The 14,120-nt window shown below is 40.2% G+C and overlaps 1 protein-coding gene across 1 annotated transcript in view; it reads right to left on the bottom strand.

The window, feature by feature from the left end:
- Positions 1-14,120, bottom strand: part of LOC126235064 (tubulin gamma-1 chain-like) — an 84,432-nt gene that overhangs the window by 53,170 nt on the left and 17,142 nt on the right. The window contains exons 5-6 of the mRNA XM_049943799.1: positions 11,167-11,303; positions 7,926-8,120 (exon numbers count right to left, since the gene is read on the bottom strand). Coding sequence (XP_049799756.1) covers positions 7,926-8,120; positions 11,167-11,303 — 332 coding nt within the window. The remainder of the gene's footprint in view (positions 1-7,925; positions 8,121-11,166; positions 11,304-14,120) is intronic.

The raw sequence follows: 14,120 nt of genomic DNA, 5'->3' as shown, positions 1-14,120 counted from the left end.
ACCATTTGATTAGACAAGCAGTACTTTGTTCTGAACTCTACTTACATCTATACATACTTCGCAGTTCAATGCATAATGAATCTCGGAGGGAACTTTGAACCAGTATTACCTTTTTACATCCCTGTTCAGGTCGTACATGAAACTAGAGAAAAGGATGAATGCACACAGCTATATGCGCTTTAATCTGTTTTACTATGTCTTCATGTTCCATACTCGAGGTGTACAATCCAAGTATTAAATTTGTATTCTTGGCTACTTGTAATTCTGTTTCTATCAATTTATTTTAGAGTTTCGTGATAACTGCTTTATGTAATTATTTCGAACGGTCCATGATTTACGTTTCGTGAGCACCACTATTACACTTGCAATTAAGACTGACAACCATCTGAAACCATAAAACACTACCCTAGAATCGGTTACACAACAGTTTTGTAAGCTGCTATCTTAAAAAAATGGACGGCACTTCCAAGAATCATCCCAAAAACCTATTTTCCCTATACATTTCGAGAGTCATTGATTTCACATCCTCATTCCATTTCAAATCGTCTCGTAGAGTTACCGCTAGGTACGCACGCGACTCCCGGTGTGTATAGATAATAGTTAAATATGATTCACTGAGTTCTTTGTGTTGGTTATACGAATTATCTCGCATTTATCCACGATTAAAGAGAACTTTCACTCAGAACACCGACTGTAGTTACAGTCCAAAGTATTTTGGATTTAAAGTGCGGAACATGTAAGTGAAACAGTCCGTTTAGAAAAACAGAATGTTTGAGGAAGGGAAGATCGTACGCGGATAGTTTATTCACTACAAAGCAATTAACAAAGAAAAAGTGAGACTTTAATGTGGGAAACCATATAGTCCCTATATATTACATAAAACCTTCAGCATACAAGAGGAAGAAGGTTATGCTAAACACATCATAAAGAGTCTCAAAATGTGTACACAAACATACATAAATACATACACACACACACACACATACACACACACACACACACACACACTAAAATAATCATTAAAACAGGTGCAAGAATTTCATATCCAGGGTGTCCCAGCTATCTTGTCCACCCAAAATATCTCTGGAACAATAACAGCTATTGGAAAACGACTTTCACCGGTATCAATGTAGGGCTGGGGCCCATGAATGTACATATTTGGAAACATTCTAAAACGAAAGCATATGTGCTTTTAACACAAACTTATGTTTTTTATTAAATGGACCTCCTATATTTTTTCTTCAGCAATCCATAGCATGACAAAGCACATACACAATGGAGTTGATTGCATCGCAATATTTCCATTACATCCCGAGATATTAAGATGCGAAGTTGACGCTTGACACACCCGACATGCGCTGCTAGCGCACGTCCTGAGGCTCAGGCGTGAACCCCATGCTGCCCGTAATCGCGATGTGATTGACATGCGTAATCACACTTCCATACTTATCAAGAGGTCCGAAACGAATAATACGGTCTGCTGCCATCCTGCATTAACGTCGTACATTCCAGCAGGTATTTATCCCATAGGCTAGGGGTGATGCGGTTCTGTAACATATCTGTGTACCGCAACGTTAGTCACAAAGTTAACTTCGCTTACCGTTAATCCGTTACTAAAAAGGTAATGCCGTTCAACGTTAAAACTTTACTTTACTGTAGATCTAGCGCAAGAGACAGTTAATCATTCACTCGTAATATTAAAATTCATGTTGATGGTTTTAGAGAAACGAGCAAGTGGACTAAAAGTTTTACCGTTGTTTAGGTAAAAATGTTTTGATTTGGGAAGTTCAGGTAGGACATAGAAGGTTAATGTAAACATGTTTAACCAATTAGTTATATTATCACATAATTATCAATTTTATGTTTATCTAATGCGTTAAATGACAAATTGTTGCAAACAAATGTTTCTTAACATCACTGGGTAAAATGGCCCTTTGTAGAAACTTCCACTGTGATACCAGCACTACATACTAAACATAGCGTTCACATTTCATGTTCAAAGTGATGCCCATTGGCTTGCATACATAGGGTCACTCTGCGGATGAAGGATGCCCTACTTCGTGCTACTGGTTCCTCTTTGATGGCTGTACAAGCATCAATAATGCGTTGCTTCATGTCCTCTGGTGTTGTTGGTTCATGTTGGTAAACAGCATCCTTCACTGCTCCCAAAAGAAAATAATCCATTGGTGTAAGGTCCGGAGATAGGGCAGGCCGCCTAACTGGACCACCTCGTCCAATCCACCTACCAGGGAACTTACGATTCAGAAGTCGTCGTGCTCGTAAGGCGTTATGTGCAGGGCATCCGTCATGCTGATACCACATGACCATTCTCCGGTTCAGAGGTACGATGTCCAAGAGAACAGGAAGATTGTGTCGTGTAAATCTGGAGTATTGTCTGCCATTCTGGATGCCATTTATAAAGAAAGGTCCGATAATGGTATCTCCAATAACCCCACACCAAACATTAACTTTCCACGGACATTGATGCTCTACCTGACGGAGCCATTTTGGATTGTCTGCGGACCAATAATACATATTCCTCATATTGACAATTCCTTTGTTGGAGAATGATGCCTCGTCGGTAAAGAGAACATCTGCAAAAAAATTTGGATTAGTCAGAAGTTTTTGCTGAGCCCACCGACAAAATGTTACCCTATTGCGGAAGTCATTTCCATGAAGATCCTGGTGTAAATGAACATGGTAAGGATGAAATTTATGACTTTTAAGAATACGCTGTGCACTTGATTTCGACACACCAACTTCACGTTCAATTTGACGTGTGCTGATTTGAGGATTCACAGCTATGGTGGCGAGCACAGCAACTTCAGCACGTTCATCTGTGCGTGTTCTAGGACGATGTCAAGGTCTTGGATTTAAGTTTCCCGTTTCTCGTAGACGAGATGTGAGACGACCAAACATGCGGCGCGAAGGCGATGGCTTGTCAGGGAATCGTCTTCTGTGCAGTCGAACTGCCTGAACAACATTTCGTCCACCTACAACAGGGTACAGTACAGGTATGTAGAGTAGGGTAGAAAACAGACATATTAACTTAATAATCATAATGTTCGCTAACAGTACTATCAACAAACAAGCAATCTCATAACGTATTTCCCGTCAACGTACATTCTCCATTGATCAGCAGCATTTCTACCATATCTTCATGTGTGTACATTATACTGTACAGTATAAGTTCCACAACACAACGTTTATTCACAATGTGTACTACCTCCGTGCCGTCACTAGATTACCCTGATGCACGACTACACTGGCAAGCGGTGTACTGCACTCCAAAGCAACAACAAATGGGATGCTCGGAGGGTGGTGGAGTACAGGAGTTTGCATGGGTCGCAAATCATAAACAAGGCGAAGTGGTAACTGTGGCAGTAGTGGGAACTATGTTGGACACTTGACTAGGTAGAGCCAGGCCCTGCACGACAGGCACAATGGGTCATATAACGCATTAGATAAACCTTATTTTGGGTGTGCAGGATAAATAAGACAACCTGACGGGTGTACACCGATCGGTACTGGTTCATATTGTGTACGTAGATACGTAAAACGTGCAAGAGGGAAACCATTATGTGCTTATGAGAGTTGATGGCAGCAGACCGTATTATTCGTTTCGGACCTCTTGATAAGTATGGAGGTGTGATTACACATGTCAATCACATCGCGATTACGGGCAGCATGTGGTTCACGCCTGAACCTCAGGACGTGTATGTGTATGTGCTTTGTCATGCTATGGATTGCTGAAGAAAAAATATAGGAGGTCCATTCAAAAAAACATAAGTTTGTGTTATAAAGCACGTATGCTTTCGTTTTAGAATGTTTCCAAATAAGTACATTCATGGGCCCCAGCCCTACATTGATACCGGTGAAAGTCGTTTTCTAATAGCTGTTATTGTTCCAGAGATATTTTGGGTGGACAAGATATCTGGGACACCCTGTATGATGCATGTGATTCAGGATGTTAGGCATGAGAGCAGTTTATTCCGACATTATATAATATACACTATGATGTAATTTTAAGAAGATGGAAAGAAGAAGTACGTCGTGGGTTATAGATATCACAGCATGGAATCACATATACCTGTCTTTTTGAAGGCGATAAGTTTATTGTGTTTCATGATGAACATAAATTACAATATGCCATTCACAAGTTGAACCTGCTGAGCAAATAATACAGTACTGAAATGCCAGTTAATAACACGAATGCAGTGTCATTTAAAGGGCCTGGGCCAATCCGACACAAACTGTTGTCAATAACACCATAATTGAACAAGTTACCAGGTTTAACAATTCAGGAAATGAAATGGGTCATGAGAATGATAGATATATAGACAAAAAGCTTCATCAGTTTCAGCATATACTCGTAACTCGTATAACAACAAGCACCGCCTTTCTGACCGCAGCCGGCCGAGGTGGCCGAGCAGTTCTAGGCGCTACAGTCTGGAACCGCGCGACCGCTACGGTCGCAGGTTCGAATCCTGCCTCGGGCATGGTTGTTTGTGATGTCCTTAGGTTAGTTAGGTTTAAGTAGTTCTAAGTTCCAGGGGACTGATCGCCTCAGAAGTTAAGTCGCGTAGTGCTCAGAGCCTTTTGAACCTTTTCTGGCCACGGAGGGGCTATCGGTCCCGAGCGACCAAGTCATCCATCAAACAACACCGTCATGGGTATGAGAAATGCTGGGGTGGGAATCAACACACCACACTCCCAGCAGTTGTCAAGGTAGCAGACATGGTGCCTCTAACATTCGATAAAGTAGCTCTTCAACTGACATTACGTTGCAGTCCTCCCAACAAGGAAAAATCCTTGGCAATACTAGGAATCAAATCTGGTATTCCACAGGACAATCAGTAGCGCTGATCATTCCACTACGAAGGCGGAGTTCAGTTTATATGTGGCGCAATTAATACAATCTTAAAGAACGGAGTAGGAAAGGAAACAAAGATGACATTTTATAAAACTATAGCAGTGACATGTCTGCTGCACGCGAGTGAAATTTGGGTGCTCACAAATGGAAATAAAAGGAAAATACAATAGCTAAAATGAGATTTCTAAGAACAGTGAAAGGTTGCACGAACTAATAGGCCTACCGGATTAGGAACGGAGAAATTAGAGAAGAACTGATTCTTTAAGGGGTAAATAACACAATAGAGAAATAAAGAAACAGATGGAAAGAGCATGTGAGAAGAATTCCTGAGGAAACAGTGGTTGAGATCCAGCTCGAGAGGAAGAAGAATCCTCGGTAGGCCCAAAATGAGATGGGCTCAACATTAATCTTTGACAACGGAAGAGGTAGTTAGGCTAGTCGCCGGACATGAAGCGTCCGCAGTTCGTGGTCTTGCGGTAGCGTTCTCGCTTCCCACGCCCGAGTTCCCGGGTTCGATACCCGGCGGGGTCAGGGATTTTCTCTGCCTCGTGATGACTGGATATTGTGTGATGTTCTTAGGTTAGTTAGGTTTAAGTAGTTCTAAGTTCTAGGGGACTGTTGACCATAGTTGTTAAGTCCCATAGTGCTCAGAGCCATTTGAACCATTTTTTGGACATAAAGATGACAATCATAAAGCTCGGAGCACACCATTACATGATGACTGTTTCATTCACGCTTTCAGGAGGAAAACGCGAAAGTCGGAGTAGCATAGTAATTTGTACAGGGTGTATCTGGTTTAAATTGATCTAAGCACTATGGGACTTAACATCTGAGGTCATCAGTCTCCTAGAACTTAGAGCTACTTAAACCTAACTAACCTAAGGACATCACACATATCCATGCCCGAGGCAGTATTCGAACCTGCGAGCGTAGCAGCTGCGTGGTTCCGGACTGAAGCGCCTAGAACCGCTTGCCCGCCCACAGCGGTCGGCCAGGGTGCACCAGAAAGAACGATTAGTATTCAGGGATAGGAACTATCATTCGAAGCAAAAAGGTCTGGTAAACATAGGCTCTGAAATTGTAACACTATTTTTATCCAGTCTAAATCAGTTCCGCATTAATGCGTTAGTATATCTACCAAGTTACGCAGCCGTATGATAACTACATCGCACACTGTGAGTAGATGCATGTAATTATAATCAGTTGGTGCTGTTCCTAGCACTCTATAATATGTATCTATTACCTACTGGGTAATTACTTACAGAGCATAGTTCGTCAGAGATGAATATCTTGCTATCAGAAAGGTGACCTTAATATACATGTGAATACTTTCTATATTTAAAGATTAGAAGTTTTTGACATTGGCTAATAACACAGGACAAATCATCATCGAAGGAACAAAGATTCTGCAAGCTTTTAGAACCCAGAGTGACCTGATATCTTCAATTGCTAGAAGAGACAAATGCCTCTGGGTGCAGTTGCTACAGGTGAATATCCATTATAGGTCCTGGCTTTCTTCGAATTGATAGTGAAATGATACGTCTGTCTTTGTGGTGGGAAGGATGTGGGCTATGTCAGTGATGATCATAGATTTTTTTCCTATACATCATTTCGAAGAGCAAATATCTAATGCACCTTATAACCAAAACCAGATGTAAATATGGTATCTCGTATCACAAAACCAGGCCCGTTGAATTTCCGAAAGATATATATGTTATTTAGTTTCAGAAAGAGAAATCAAAGAGATGTTAGAATGTGCTGCTCACTATCTTCGTATCTCCGCAGCCAAAGTAATTAACTCAAGTAAGGCTCGGTTCAGTAGTAACAGTTTTTCATGACAATTTTAGAAGAAATTTCTAGTCCATGAATTTTAACGACAAAAGTAATAGCTTCTAACTGCACACGATCACCAATACGTCAGTCAATGTCTTGGAATATAGTGATGCGGCATGTACGTTGTGGATGGTGAAGCATCAGTCGAGCGGTGATAAGCTCTGTGGCATTTTTGGTATTTTCCGACAGGAGCAGGCTGTGTGATTGTCAGGTACTGCTCTCTGCGGTCTTATAAGTCCATTCACATATTAACGACAAAGGCACTGCACTTCTCCCCGTAAGTACTCGTCACAGTCATCTATGCAATAGAGATATCCATTTGGCCCTTCACTGACAGAACTAAGGATGACAACAGCAAAACGACAACCTTTAGCACCTTGAAAAAGCTGAGAGCACTCACCTCGAAATACCGGTTTGAATCATTTTCTGACTTTGTCTTTTGGTTTCCTCTTCCAGAAAACTTATGGATTTGGCAATTTTCATGCATTGTGTCCACGACGAATGGTCAGTAATCATGGATATGACACTAGCGGTAATTCGAAGCAAAGAGATCTAGTAAACATTAGCTCTGAACTGTATACCTTAACAGCTATGAGTACTACTTCATCTTCGATAGTGTGACAAAAATCTCTTGTTCTGCAAGCTCTCTGCTTTCCGTGTTTACAGAGGTGCTAGTACGGACCAAAACAAAGAAAACAATGTCCAGTAAAAATGAGCTTTAAAATGCACATCTTAAGAGCCATGAACACTTGTTCAGTAGAACAGACATGCTTTTTACAATAGCGAATATGAGCAAGTGTTCATATTCTTAAGGTACACAATTTAGAGCTCGTGTCTGATGGACACATTGTTCTTGTTTTGGCCCATACTACACCTCGCAGAATATGGAAAGAAGAGTCTGCACAGAAGGGATTTGTTTCACAGCATTGAAGATGAAAAACGATGCAAGTAACCGCCTGACAAGACTTGAATATAATGCCACAAATGTTAAGATAATTTGAAAACAACTTGCTTAGCTCGATGAAACTGTGGGAATTCTAATGAGTTACTTACTTCTTATTATAAATGGGCCCTACATGCCACTGCCTTTCGCAAAAAAATAAGCTTGTTTGGATTAAAATTATACCTTCATTCACATTCGCGATGTTATAGTACGAGAAACAATTTCTAAGCTACTTTTGAATTAAATTACTTACACTACGAGACGCCGGCTACTGACCTGAGCGTGCTGGTTCCAGCAGACATCACAGTAGAGACGAGGCTGTTGATGTCCTCAAAGGACGGGTTTGCGATTTGCAGGTGATCGCATGCGATCCTGTTTAGAGCCGTGTTGTCCAACACGACAACGCAATCCGCGTTGCGCACCAGACGCTTCAGCGTCAGCAGGGAGTTGTACGGCTGCACCACCACGTCGCTGCAGCACACCTGCGTCCTGAAACATCCACCGGGGTGACGAAACACGTATGTGGACTGCCGAAAAGCATTATGGTACTTCGACAGTGTAGTCCTGAGGCGATGGAATATTCGATAAACATTTGTTAATTTAAAACGAGCAGGCGTAAAAATACAATCTGTGTTATACCAATCCGTTAAGTTTATTTTGTTTTATTTGAAGGCACGAGGCAAAAATTATAGATAGAGATATTCTGGGCGAACTCAAAACAGTGATACTGTAGTACATACACCATATCACGACACAATTGTGCCATCTTGCTAGTGTACGGAAAAAGATGTTTCAATCGAGTAATGCTGATTTCAGAAGGTCGCTAAACGTAAATCTGAATTCATCGGTAGAATTACATTATAACGTAACTGTAAAACTGATTGAAAAAAAAAATGAAATCACGTACAAACAGGGTTTAAAGATTTTTTGAAGAGCAGATTTCAAACCCGAGAGCAAATTTGGAAAATCCAGTCCATTCACAAATTACGATGCTTATTTCTGTATATACTTCGATAAGAAAACCGCACTGGAACGCATGTCTTACCTTAATATTATAAAGGTTGAATACTGTATTATGCACTGCACGGATTGTATCTATCCTTTCTAAACTCTGATCTTGAAACTAGCTTCCAACGACTCTATTTATCTGACTTTAATGTCCAAATTAGCTTTTCAATGGTAAATTTAAAGTTTAGTGTCACAAGTAGTACATATAAAGAACTTTCACTCATCATCCCACTCTGCTGTTTCCATTCATTTTGTCTCTCAGAAGTTGAAAATTCGTTATGCTCGTTAATAAGCTGTTCGCATTCTTCCCAATGTACACCTCAAAAATTAAAAGAAAAGATATTACAAAAATTAATTGTGCTATGTCAGTTTACTACGTAACATGTAATGACGAAATGTTTATGAACAGTCAAAAAAAGGAAGGTACTATTTCTATAAAGGCAATCAAACGAAAACAAGATCGATGGAGTGAAAGATAAGTACGCTGTTCATTTTTCCAAAAATAATCGCCATAACTGTTAATAAATTCATTGCACGGTGAGACAAGACGCTCAATGCATTCGTGGAAAAATGTTTGCGGTTGCCTACGGAACCATAATTGTGCCGAAGCAAACAGACGCCTCCAAAAATATGGAAATGGCATGGGGAGAGCTTCCCAGCGAAACTTCGCCAGCGTTGTAGAAACAGCCCGCCAACAAAATCTCCGCCAAAATGCTGCCAGGTTTGTTTTCACTATGCTGCAGCAGTTTCGATGGGAAGCTGTTACACATCCTGGATGCAGTCTCCATCTCTCCCCATGCGAGTTCCATATTTTTGGAGCCCTCAAGGAAGAGATTCGTGGCTATCGCTTTGGCTCTGGCGGAGAGGTACACCCCTGCGTACAAGCATGGCTCCGTATACAGCCGCGACCATTGTACTATGAAAACATTGACTGTCTTGTCTCACATGGGAAAAATTGCATTAACAGTTATGATGATAACTTTTGAAGTAATAAACAGTGTACTTATCTTCTTCGTCATCGGCCTCGTTTTCGTTTGACTACCAGTACTAAGTTCAAAATGGCTCTAAGCACTATGAGACTTGAGATCTGAGGTCATCAGGCCCATAGACTTAGAACTACTTAAACCTAACTAACCTAAGGACATCACACACATCCATGCCCGAGGCAGGATTCGAGCCTGCGACCGTAGCAGTCGCGTCGTTCCAGACTGAAGTGCCTAGAACCTCTCGGCCAGTTCGGCCGGCCCCTTACTAAGTTTACAATGGTAGGATTTTACAGCTTCTTAATGTCCATGGAGAAATATATTTGGGAATCATTTTATGAAGCAATTTTTAGTCAGTAAATCATGGGTAAGAAGATTAAACGAAAACCACAAAAATGGCTGTTATCAAACTAAAATATTTTGTACTTCTGTACAAACTTTCCTTAAGTGTGCAGCATGTATTCGCATATTAAAGTGAGCTACCTTAAGTAGCCTGTAGACTAAAGTGTACTAGAAATGTCACTGAGTAACGAAACAACTAATCTAATTCCTCGAGGCAGTTAGCAGCCTGAAATAAATTAAACTAATGTCTAATCTGGAACATAAAATGATTTGAAAACTGTACCGAATAGAAAGTTCGACTTAGCAACAGAGTATTCGCTAAAATAATTTTGGACTTTTCAATCAATTTATCGCCTCCCTTGTAATTTTACAGCTCACAAAATAAAAACTGTTCGATCAGTAACGAAAATGTGAGCATTGAAACTTATTTTTTTGTCTATGTGCCATTATTTATTAAAAATATCATGTTCTACAGTCAGTCATGTTCTACACTCAGATGATAACTAAATTACCAAATGAAGTTGGCGTGGTTGCTGAAAATCATCAAGTACATTTGGAGAAACTTCATTTCTTTCCTTTCTATTAGAATGATTCTTCAGAAAGCGCTAGTGATATTCGCGTTTGCAACTTTTCAGTTGCCATTTAATTCGTAATTTCTTTGCTTCCTGTGGATACCTCACTAACGGCCGCTATTCTTGTCTATCGTAAGCTTTAGCTCACGGCAGATGTCTTCAGCAATAACTAAAAAGAAATTCAATACCATCGAGGACGGTATTCAGTGAAACAACGATGAAATATGTGCATACTGGGGATTTAAAATGTTCGTGATTCATTTGCCGCGGTAATCGACGATCAGATGGCGGCCCACGAGACTTGTATGTGTTTCGACCCTGCAGGCAGTAACTGTGCTGAGAGGTGTACAAATCATTTACGGGATATGTAAATAACTAACTTAGTGTCGTAAGTCGATTTGCCCATGTGCTGCAACATGGTCAAGCACAACGTTACACGAGTAAAGGAGATTAATAATTATTTACAGATCAGTCGATTTACAAGCAGAAACTAGTGCCCTTAATGGAAGGTTTACCACACTACTTCTTTTTTTTCTACAGGCGCTTCTGTGGATACACTTGAGGCTTAACGAAACCTTTAACCTATTTCACCGGCTACGAATGGCTACGTACCTTAGTTCATCCTGGTTGGGGAACACGCTGTAAGAGTTGACGATGTTTTTGGGGTAGCGATCCGAGAGGCGTTCCATGATGAGAGATCCCACGCCGGACCCAGTGCCGCCAGCAATGGCGTGGACCACCATGAAACCCTGTCAAAAGGATTATGCTTCACTTCACTCACATACACAATATTGTTGCTTAATTGGACAGTTTGACTCCAGAGGACCAAATATTTATTTAACTCAAGATCACCACACGTAATTAGTCATTTGATGTGTCAGTTGAGGTGGATCAGATTTACGAAAAATGTACACTAGTATTCAAAGTTTTCACTGATTTCATACATCTAAGCGGCCTGTGACATGGTCGTAAATACTCCGGGCTTTTCAGAGGCGATCCAGTGAAGTACATGCCTCATTTCGTTGTTGTACCGCTGCATAGGCAGCGCATTTGGCGTGTGCAATTCCTAGTGCCAATGATTCCCTTCCCTACGTGCTTGAAACTGTTGAAATATGACAACGCTAGTCCCTTATGGTCCGTTTTCGATTGAAGACTGTAAAGGGAACTATTTCACATAGAAATTTGCAGCAAAACTCCAAGTAACGGATTCGTGCTATTAATGCCAACAAAGTTGTCTAATTACAGTTGGCGAAGAGGTCACAGTAGTGGGTGGTTTAGGAAATGAAACGTGCTACCTGGCCACTTGCCATCCTGTACGTGAATTGTGAGCTAAAGTTAAACGAAAAATACCACGGTTACTTTAATTACGAAAAAACGCATCGTATGACTGAAATGATTTGTACTTTTGAATTAGAACAGCTACAAAGAGCTGCTGGGCAACAAAGTTTTGTCGGTTTCTGTTCATCATAATGAAGGCGGTAAGAAGCCTTGTCCTAAGTCTTAAAATTCGACAGGCTCACATTCTAACTGTATCACATGAGGAATGTTTAAAAGGTGTCACACATCCTGACTGCCATGCTGGGTCACATCAGTGGTCTCAGCCACAGAGTGTGGTCGACTTTCACAGCCTTCTGTCGCAGAAATGGTTTTACAGTATGCTTTCTTATATCCAGAACCTTGTCCAAACTTGCCACGGGGATACTCAGGAGTTTACAAAGTTTGTGTACGTGTTATACATATTTACGGAAGCGTGCGATTGTAAAACAGTGATGTAGCTTTTATTAGAAATCATTTTTAGTGTCAATGTATATTTTTCGATTCTTTCATTTAATCTGTACACGGCGCGTTCCAGAAATTAGTTTCCATTGTCAAGTGTGTTTTTTTATCTTGCTTTTTTTTCTACTTACATTTCACGTCTTAAACGTTATCTTTTCTGTGTGTGGCCTACAGCTACGTATCGGCAAATAGATTGCAAATTAAACTTGATGGTGGCTCACTGAATTACCTAGAGCTGTTTCAAATTGTTGCAGCGCCTCACTTGAGCATCACATTGAAGTCGTCAGATGCAACGAAGAAGCAAAAGAAATGCGTCTGGCAGTGAGAATGATTTCGCGAGATGCATCGTGCGCAAAATAAAGCAAACTAATAAAAACTTGTAACAAATTTTCTGTTATAAATACGAAAGTAGTGTTTTACGTCAATGCAAGGGGAGCCAATTTTTTTGTCAAGTGACCCTAATTACAATTCTTCAACGAAGGGAAATAAATATGAAGGTAAAAATATTAAGTGACAGTCATGTGCGATATCTCTGTAGTAAAATAACGTACAAGATTTAATTTGTAAATGGTAACATTACATTACAATTTAGCATGGTGATACTAGCATTATGTAGAGGAATATGATATAATAGTAAGATCAGAATTCATTCGTTTTCTAAGCTCTGACAAGCATCAACCTGGGTTAACCTACGATCTAAAACCCAATCGTGTAGTCTCGGATTTCATATTGAAGCTGTGGAGACTTTACCGTTGAATAATAGCTTCATTTAACTTATTCTGATACAAAGGAAATTAATTGTGATATTTTTGTAGCAAATAAAGAGTGCAAACAGAAGCTTCGCTGGATGATTGGCAAAGGATAGTGTCTGATTGCTGCTAACTTACTCATAGTTTCCGTGAACGTTAGACCTGTCAGACTGGCTGTTATTGGGAACCACATCAGCTTCAGTCATTCTTGTAAATACAACTGAACTGACTGTGACTGTTTGTGGTGATGGTAATTTCTATGATAAATATAAATATTTCGCAGAAATGTAATTTTTTCATATCACTATATTCCCAGTGCAACTTTTGTTTTCTATATTGAAGACTATTCTCTCGGTCATAAGCACAGAAGTTGAGATCGTCGAAATTTCATAGAGAAAAATGTATTTTAAGAAGATTATATTGAGTACTTATTTCAGCAGTAAATGTCTAAAAATGCTCAAATCTCGCCAAAGCGCTTAGTCACTTCTTATTTAATGAAAAAATGAGAACTTGTAGCGATAGCTATTCATTAACAATGACACATAAAAGGAAAGACATTTGACTGTACATTAATGTTCCACAAACAAAACTTACACGGTTCTACTGTTATAAAAATCTGTCGCTCGAAACCTGCAGATATTAGACGATTGTGTCTTACTCTAGTGGTCGCTCAGCGTCGATGTAATCAAACTGCATGGCGTTTTTCAGTTCATTTGAACACTCTGGACCGTAATTATATACACTGTTAGTGAGCTGGTAGCATTCAGAAACTCTGGACAGTTACAGGGGATTCTGATTCCCTAAGATCACGTGTAGACATCAGTACTAGAGGGCGGCGCAAAACAGGTGTTAGACAGTATTTGTATACTGTTGTTTAATTGTATGGCGTAGATCATTCTCCTTCGATATTGTTGCACTGTAGGTCCGAAAATTCTATAGCTCACTCACTAGCCTCAGTTCACATTTTATAATGGAAGTACTAACATTGGAACAGCGTTTTTTGATCGTAAATACATTTTGCGCCAATTCTGGACGTATCGT

Source organism: Schistocerca nitens, chromosome 2 (assembly GCF_023898315.1).
Source record: "Schistocerca nitens isolate TAMUIC-IGC-003100 chromosome 2, iqSchNite1.1, whole genome shotgun sequence".
NCBI lineage: Eukaryota > Metazoa > Arthropoda > Insecta > Orthoptera > Acrididae > Schistocerca > Schistocerca nitens.
The sequence above is the reverse complement of the archived record's forward strand: the minus strand, read 5'-3'. Positions and strand labels throughout refer to the sequence as shown.